The 9,002-nt window shown below is 51.0% G+C and overlaps 1 protein-coding gene across 1 annotated transcript; it reads left to right on the top strand.

The window, feature by feature from the left end:
- Window positions 1-6: 6 nt before the first annotated feature.
- Window positions 7-8,996, top strand: VPS11 (VPS11 core subunit of CORVET and HOPS complexes; the record flags this gene model as incomplete). Its single annotated transcript, XM_035903539.1, has 15 exons — window positions 7-225; window positions 406-541; window positions 1,671-1,834; window positions 1,936-2,183; window positions 2,596-2,797; window positions 3,077-3,228; window positions 4,192-4,378; window positions 4,626-4,769; window positions 5,455-5,643; window positions 5,918-6,079; window positions 6,570-6,709; window positions 7,041-7,243; window positions 7,766-7,937; window positions 8,053-8,275; window positions 8,853-8,996. Coding segments are annotated over exons 1-15 (2,613 nt in total), but the record flags the coding sequence as incomplete, so codon positions are not given.
- Between the last annotated feature and the right edge of the window lie 6 nt (window positions 8,997-9,002).

Genomic DNA, 9,002 nt, shown 5'->3' with positions numbered 1-9,002 from the left:
CGGGTGGTTGCGGTACGAGCGGAGGAGCGGGCTTTGTTCCCCCCCCACCCCTTTGTGGGCCTTAACTGTGATCTACATATGGAAGGTCAGATTTGGTTTTTGCCTCGCTCCCTTCAACTCAGCGGTTTCCAAGCTTACAAGCTGAGGGTGACGCATCTGTACCAGCTGAAGCAGCACAGCATCTTGGTTTCTGTTGGTGAGGATGAAGAGGGCATCAATCCCTTGGTAAGCGAAACGACAAGGAGAGGAACGCGTGTCTGTGTTACGGGTCTTTCCTGCGATTACCTTGGGTGACCTTTCTTACCTGAAGTGGTTTGTGTGTTCTGGGCACCGTTCCATTTGATGCCAGGCCTTGGCCGCCTAATACCTCGCGTTTTGCTTATGCCAGCTTGTTGTCGTTTGCAGGTTAAAGTCTGGAACCTGGAGAAACGAGATGGTGGCAATCCTCTTTGCACGCGAATTTTTCCAGCAATACCAGGTAACAAGCCCACGGTTGTATCCTGCCTAACCGTCCACGAGAATCTTAATTTCATGGCTATCGGTAAGTAAAACCGAGCTGTCGTAGCTTAAGAAAAATGTTATGGTCCTTACTCAGATGTGAGGAAGGTTAATAGCTAGCACAAAAACCAGCACAGAACAGCCTGATGGGTTTTCTTCTCCCGGCAGTTTTTGTGTTATTCTGATAGAGAGGGTGTCTCGCGCCGTCGTCGAGCTCGAGGAGATGAATACGTACATTTAGCCTGAGTCTGTGTACGCTACAGTAGTAACTTCGATACTTAAAAGGGAAGCGCATGTTTTTAGTTGATGTCATCCTTCCCCGCCAGTCGGTGAGGTCACGTGTATTGAACTTAATACTATATTTAGCTTTTGTTGCAGCACAGGAAGAAACATAGGTGTTGTGATCCCTAATGTGACAGAGACTTTTTTTTTTTTCCAAGCTCTACATAGGAATCTTTTTTTCAAAAGAAAAAAGGCGATTTCCCTTTTTGGATTTAACCATTCCTTTGCAACATTTCTTCCTTCGCTTCCGACAGAGTAAGCGCAGTGATGCCACGAGGTGACAGGCGCTTTCAGTCAGCCACTCCCTGCACTGAAATCAAAAAGCTTTCCGTGTGTGTGATCATAGAATCATAGAATGTTTTGGGCTGGAAGGGACCCCTAGAGGTCATCTAGTCCAACCCCCTGCAGTGATGTGGCCTTCCACCTGGAGCGACTTGCAGGACTGGGGCTGTTGGCAAGCTGTGAAAACCACGCGTTTGACTCGCTCTTGGGAAACCTCCCTCTAGTCTTTACGGCGTCTAGCACGTTTTGAATAAGGAACTGAATTCGAACGATCGTTAACGATCGGTGGACGAGAAAGCCATTTGTAAAACAAAATACAGACTCAAACAGAAATAACCTGTGGGTGAAGTTTGCATGTGGAAAGCCGGTTGAACCTTGCTGAACAGTGACATCCTGCGTGCGGTCGGGTGATAGCTCTGAACCGTAATGGGGGTGGTCGGGTGCTGTTCGGCACGTCCTTCCTCGACGTGAGAACCTGCAGCGATCCTATAACTTAATACCTTGCTGGCGAGCAAGGAGTTGTCGCCGACTGGAGCTGCCCTAACTTACGCTGGGTAATATTTCAGGTGTGCCATATAAGTAACGGTTTTGTCTGTCCCCTTCGCCAGGCTTTGCAGATGGGAGCGTTGTACTTACAAAAGGAGACATCACTCGAGACCGGCACAGTAAGACCCAGGTCCTGCATGAAGGCAGTTACCCGGTTACTGGCCTTGCTTTCCGACAGTCTGGCAAAACAACGCATCTGTTTGTGGCGACCACCGAGAACATCCAGGTGGGAAGTTAATTGGAAAGAAAGGAGACCCTGGCCCGCAAATGGCGTTGGCTTCAGAGTCTAGTTTGGAGCGATCCCCAAACCGTGCGTTTCCTCTGTAGTCTTATATGCTTTCAGTGAAAGACTATCCTCACCTGGAGCTGGACACTCACGGTTGTGGACTGCGCTGTTCGTCTCTCAGCGACCCCTCCCAGGATCTGCAGTTCATTGTGGCAGGAAACGAATGCGTGTACCTTTATCAACCAGACGAACGTGGCCCCTGCTTCGCCTTTGAGGGACAAAAGCTGATCGTTCACTGGTGCCGGGGGTACCTCGTCATCGTCTCCAAGGACCGAAAGACCTCTCCAAAGTAGGGGTCCTCGGAACAGATGAGTTCTTTTTGCTCTGGCAGCTTCCCGCATTCCCTCTTTTTCTGTCTTCTCTGTGAAGCTTTGATCTCGAGGGCCGACTGCAACTTTGTCAGAGGTTAAGACCCGTCCCGGCCCGTGTATCGCTTAACTTCCCTTGTGAGAGTAGCGCAGTTAAGCATGCCGAATGAGCGGAACTTTTTTTTCCCCATCCTGTGAATTTCTCGGTCTACTGCGTAGATGGAATTTGTGTATAAATTAGAAATACATGGTGTTTTTCCCTCTGGGTCTGCTTAGTTTAATTGCCCAAATGAACCCCATTTGTCTTGCTCTCTGGACATCCCTGGTTTGCATGGGTATCACGAATTCAAGTTACGCTTTCCTTGTTTTCTAAAACTTTCTTCTGCTCCTCAGGTCAGAGTTTGCCGGGAATGAGGCACAGCATTCGGACAAACAGGTCCTGAATATCTATGACTTGTGCAACAAATTCATTGCCTATAGCTCGGTCTTCGATGATATAGTGGATGTTTTAGCAGAGTGGGGTTCTCTGTACGTACTGACCAGAGATGGGAAGATTCACGTACTGCAGGAGAAGGATACGCAAACCAAACTCGAGGCACGTCAATCTGTTTTGTTATTAGTCTCTGCCTTATGTCTGCAAGGTGGTACTGGCTCTGCGGATTGAAAAGTCTGACCGTTGGGGTGAGCGAGTGACGCGATGAGTGACCCGATACCGCACCGGTTATGCTGAAAAGCTAAGGCATTTGGTATTTAAAAGCCCGAGCGCGTGTACGTGTACGGCTCCAAAAAGAGCAAACGACTTTTTCCAGGCGTGGCTGAACTTGTTTTGCGGGGTGTCGTTTCCCTCATGCTGCTCTTGCCGTGTCTTTAACAGATGCTGTTCAGAAAGAACTTATTTGAAATGGCCATTAACCTGGCCAAGAGCCACCACTTGGACAGCGATGGTTTGTCAGAGATTTTCCGGCAGTATGGCGATCACCTGTATAACAAGGGGAACCATGACGGAGCCATCCAGCAGTACATCCGGTAAGCGGGAGTCCTGTGGAGCCGTGATGGTGTAGTAGAGACGGGAGCTGCGGAGGCCTCGATTTCTGTTTCAGCCCAGGAATAAAAGCAAAGCAAATCAAGCGTGACTTGAGGTGAAAATTCTACCGGTAGGGAGAAACGTGTCGGTGAGATTAAAAGGGTCAGGAAAAAGTTGCCCGGAAATTGCTCTGTATGCCTTAGGATAAAGTTCTCTTCTTTGATCATATTTTAACGTGAATAACGAAGGCACGTTGGGATGGAGTGGGGCCTGATGATGTCATTATAAACAAGGTATCACTCTAGGTAAGATGGATGACGTGATCTGACCGTGTACGGCAGTTGTCTTGGAAAATCCTCAGACAGCTTCACGTCAGTTTTAAAACATCTCAGGGGCTTTTTAAAACTTGGAGCAGCCTGTGTCGGGGCTTACCGAAACCTTAGTGTTCGGTCTCTCTAAAACGCCGCAAAACGCTATGTTCGTGTAGAACTGAAACTTTGGAGTCCTGGCGTCTGGCGAGAGAGAGCGTGCGTTTGATCGTCAACTGGCACCAAGTGTCAGCATAACCGTGGGTAGACTGCTCCGTGTGGGCATGGGTGGTTTAAAGCTGACTTGGAGTCACATGACTCAAATGAAGAAGAACGTAGCTTTTGTTCCCCTTCTTTTGGGGGCTTCCCAGTTAGCATAGTCTGTCTTCTCTCTGCCTCCTTTAAAGGAGGACTAACTCCTTGCGTGCGGTTGCCGTCGTCCCGATCGCGGCCTTTGTAGAGGGCTGTTGGTTTCACCGTGCGTGTGGACGGGTGGTCTTACACCGTAACTAGTTGTTTGCTTCTGTTGAGTAGCTGAATGGTCCCGAGTGGGTCGGTGCCTGCTGAAGTTAAGGCTTCTCCGTGCTCTATTCCTGTCTTCTTTTCTTTCGACTCACTGAGTATACGGTCTCTTGCAACGTGACTCCTCCCTCCTAGAACTATAGGGAAGCTGGAACCGTCTTACGTTATTCGGAAATTCCTGGACGCTCAGCGTATCCACAACCTCACCGCTTATCTGCAGACGCTCCACCTGCAGTCCCTGGCCAATGCAGACCATACTACTCTTCTGCTGAATTGCTATACCAAGCTCAAAGATAGCTCCAAACTGGAGGAGTTCATTAAGGTATTTGGGGGAAAGTGAAATCGTGCGAAGTTGTTAAGTCGTTGTCATTAAAAAGGGGTAGCGGTGACATTGTAAATTGGCTCCTGCTGATGAGGGGCAGTTAGACTACTTCCTTTCCGTACGCGTGGTCTTTCCCTTGCCTGAGAGGTACTGAGTTGTCCCTGCTCTGGCTTTCCTCCTCTCACATAAATGATTGCTGCTGGTGGACTGTTGGAATGGTGCTGAGGGACCGTCTTTCTGCTTGCAGACGAGTGAGAGCGAGGTCCGCTTCGATGTGGAAACGGCCATCAAGGTGCTTCGCCAAGCGGGTTACTACTCCCATGCTGTGTACTTGGCAGAGAAGCACGCGCATCACGAATGGTACCTCAAAATCCAGCTAGAGGACATCAAGGTGAGGAGGTGTTACTGCTCCCGTGTTCTTACTGGGGAGATGACTGCTTCTCGAGCCTCCTCTTTGGTGGGAATACCGCTTCACTGACCTCTTCCCTGCGGCTAGCGTGCTGACAGGACTGCTGAGGCAGCAGTAACCGTGCCCGCTTTCCGCTCTTGGCTTGGGCGGCAGACTAGGAGTGGAAGTCAGAGGGGCTTACTTGTCCTGTTTCAGATGTGGCGTTTTACGGAGCCCTTTAAGCGAGGGGAGATTTCCTTAGCGAGAGCTTGATCTAAATGGCACTCTCCTTCCCCTGGGCCCTAGTCAGTCTTCCTCCCTGTTCCAACACTGAACAGGTTGCCCAGAGAGGTGGTGGAGGCCCCGTCCCTGGAAACATTCCAGGCCAGGTTGGACGGGGCTCTGAGCAACCTGATCTAGTTAGCGGTGTCCCTGCTCACTGCAGGGGGGTTGGACTAGGTGACCTCTAGGGGTCCCTTCCGACCCAAAACATTCTATGATTCCGTGAAAACAAGCAGGAATAGCGAACTAGGAGATAATTCGGAGCAAACGGTGGTCGAGGCATACTCTTAGTGTGTCTTCGGTGCTTTCTGTCCTAACTGCAAAGTGGAGATCAGAGCAGAGGCCGGTGTCATGCAACTTTTTGTTTGGTTTTGGTTTTCTTTCCTTTCGCTGGCTGCCTCCGCAGAACTACCAAGAGGCTTTGCGCTACATCGGAAAGCTGCCTTTTGATCAGGCGGAGAGTAACATGAAGCGGTATGGTAAAATCCTGATGCACCATGTCCCGAACGAGACCACAGAATTGCTGAAGATCCTTTGCACCGATTACCAGCCGTCGGGAGACAGCGAAGACCCTGGGGTGCTGGAAGGAAAAAAGGTATGGTTTGCGTGGACTTAAAGTTGTTGTTCTCAAGTAGCAACTTCTCGGCAAGCGAGCGCTGCTCCGCACCTTGTGGAGCAGGGCTCGTGCTTCAGGTATAATGAGAAGCCCTCTCCCGCTGCACTGCTTAAAGCGATTGCTCAGAACCGATTCCTGCCGTAATCGGCCTCCCGTACCGTGCTGTTTCTGTCGGGTCACGGATACTGGGAGGAAGCACTGCTCTGGCTGCGACTGATCTGGGCGCTTGACTTTTTTTCTGGCTGTGTTACAGGCTAATTCGGAAGAGTTCATTCCAGTCTTTGCAAACAACTCCCGAGAACTGAAGGCTTTTCTGGAGCATATGACTGAGGTGCAGGCTGACTCTCCGCAGGGTGTCTATGACACTTTGCTGGAACTTCGACTCCAGAACTGGGCACACGAACGAGATGAGCAGGTTTGAGCGCCTCCAGCTTTGTGTTCCGAGAGGGGGAGTTGGTGTCTTTGGATTCCATTTACATTCATTTACATTCCTGCCATCCCATAACCTTCCAGATGGGCGTTGGTAACGTGAGGCGATACGTACGCTGTGCTGGACGAACGGCACGTAAACGGGAAAGCAGCCTGCTAGCTGGGAGAATGCTCCTTTCGGCGAGGCTGAGCTTGTTTTGTACGCATCTCATTGAAGAACGGATTGCAGACAATATCACCTCTGTGGGCAGATGCCTCTCCCACAGAAGTAGCTCTGTTTGCTTGCCAGGGTCTCGGAGGGTGCTGGCCATTTGGGCAAAAGAAATCGTGTCCCGTTTGCTTAAAAGGGGTAGAGGGCAAAGAGCAGAACTGTCCTCCTCTTTGAAAGAGCTGCAAAGTGCTGTCAGGTCTCGGTGCGCAACGTTCTCTGCGCGCGCTTGCGTTGCTCTCCCCGACTTCTCCCCCCTTCTCTGTAGATCAAGGATAAGCTGCACAATGAAGCCCTCACCCTTCTGAAGAGCGGAAGGTTCAAAACAGTCTTTGATAAGGCCTTGGTCTTATGTCAGATGCACAACTTCAAGGATGGAGTTCTCTACCTCTATGAGCAGGGCAAACTGTGAGTGTCGCTCTTGGCCTTAGAGTCCTGTCCCTGTCCCCCACCCCGCAGGGATGTCTGAGCTGAAAACGTCCCTGCCTTACAATGGTAACGACCTGTTCGGCATCTCAGGATGGGAACTGCAGATCATTGCTCAGCTGAAAACATGTTGTTGTTGCTAGAGCAGGGCAGTTATGTAGGGAGCGAATGACGGACCTAGCTCGGCTTCCATGTGAACATCTGGGGATTGCAGGGCTGGGTGAAAACCCGAGGTCCCTGTAACAACTCAAAAGGAGAGATCGTTGCGGCTGATGAGTCTCTCTCTCTCTCTCTCTCTCTCTCCCCCCCATAGTTTCCAACAGATCATGCACTACCACATGCAGAACGAGCAGTACAAGAAGGTGATTGAGGTGTGCGAGTTGTATGGAGACCAAGAGGCTTGTCTCTGGGAACAGGCTCTCGGCTACTTTGCGCGGAAGGAGGAGGACTGCAAAGAGTATATTGCTGCGGTGCTGAAACACATTGAGAACAAGAATCTTATGCCTCCGCTGCTCGGTAATAATGACGTGTGGCGTGCAAAAAAACGTCCCCAAACTAGTTTTTAGTGCGCTCTGTAGATTAGAAGTTTGAGAGAAGCATCGATGAAGTTTGAGCCTGCCATTTGAAGTAATAACCTGCTCTGTGGGGAAAAGCGATGGCAGTCGCAGCTCCCTAATTAGGGCAAAAGATCTGTGGTATCGGTCGTGGAGATGGCTGTACATGGTGTCTGTTCTGTCAGCGTGGGGAGGCGAAGGGCTTGCTGACAATCCTGCTGTAGGGAAGGTGAAATGGAACCCAATCCGCTATGGCCTTGCCTTGCCCCTTTTGGTCTGAGCTATCCAAACGCGATCCCAGTCACCCATTTCTGGAAGAGGTCAGACTGAAACAGTCTTTCAGTGAGCTCTCCGATTCGGTAAGAATGCTGACTGCCTTTGCCTGTAAGCGGCCTTAGCAAGGGAGGGTGGCCCGTCTGGGTAGGACTAGCGTAGCTGCAAGTTTTTTGCTCGTGTTAAAAACTGACGTCTCGGTTGCTCTCAGTTGTGCAGACGCTGGCTCATAACTCCACAGCCACGCTGTCGGTGATCAAGGACTATCTTGTCAACAAGCTGCAGAAGCAGAGCCGCCAGATAGAGCAGGATGAGCAGAGAATTCAAAAATACCGAGAAGAAACTACAAGGATCCGCCAGGAGATCGAAGAGCTAAAAGCGAGGTGCGGGACTGCGTGTGCCGTCTTGTCTTATGCAGGATAGAGCTGCTGTTTTCTTTTCTTGAGGGGAAAATATTCTTTGTCTTTCTCACCCTTCTGCCTCCTCTCGCTCTCTCAGTCCCAAGATCTTTCAGAAGACCAAGTGTAGCATTTGCACGAGTGCCCTGGAGCTGCCTTCGGTCCACTTCCTGTGCGGCCATTCCTTCCACCAGCACTGCTTTGAGAGCTACTCCGAGAGCGATTCAGAGTGTCCTACTTGCATGCCCGAAAACCGCAAAGTGATGGACATGATCCGAGCCCAGGAGCAGAAAAGAGACCTGCACGATCAGTTTCAGCATCAGGTGGGTGACATTGCCTGTCTTGCCAAATGTAAATAAATAGGATTTAGATTCCTCTACGGATCTCCAGAGGCTGGTAGAGAAGGGCAAGGCCGGATGTATTTTGCGAGCAAGGTCACGTCGACTGCGAATAACGAGGCACTGGGCCCTATTGGTCAGCGTGACGGCTGGTTGATGAGTTGTATAGAACAAATTAAGGAGAAAGGAGGAAAAAAAAAAAAAAAAAGCTGCGTGAATTGGAATGGGGACGGGAAGGTGCGGGTACACCAAAAGTGTTGCGTCTGCTTGGACAAAGCAGTGGAGTCGAGGAGGGGGTATTAGCTGGACCACGTTAATGCATGTGGAAAATGAGCGTAGCTGAGGGCGTCGCTTCCTTGCTTAAGGGAATTGTTCGTTACCGTTTTGGTGCGTGGCTCAAGTGTAGAGTTGAAGCGGGAGGTGGAGCGGCCAGCGGCAGAAGACGTTAGCCGAGGCAGCCTTGTGCTGGTGGAGCGGAGCGGCCGAGGAGGGACGTGAGCCGGGGGGCCGGAGGCAGGAGCCTCGGGAGGCTTTGCTGATGCCGATGCTTTGTGTCCGGCAGCTCAAGTGTTCCAACGATGGCTTCTCCGTTGTCGCCGACTACTTTGGTCGAGGCGTCTTCAATAAGCTCACCCTCATCACGGACTTGCCCTCGGGAAAGGCGGCTGCCACCATCGAGGCCGGCCTGCCGCGGGGGGCGCTTCTCCCCACC

This window comes from Egretta garzetta, unplaced genomic scaffold (genome assembly GCF_000687185.1).
Source record: "Egretta garzetta isolate BGI_Z169 unplaced genomic scaffold, ASM68718v1 scaffold391, whole genome shotgun sequence".
NCBI lineage: Eukaryota > Metazoa > Chordata > Aves > Pelecaniformes > Ardeidae > Egretta > Egretta garzetta.
The sequence above is the reverse complement of the archived record's forward strand: the minus strand, read 5'-3'. Positions and strand labels throughout refer to the sequence as shown.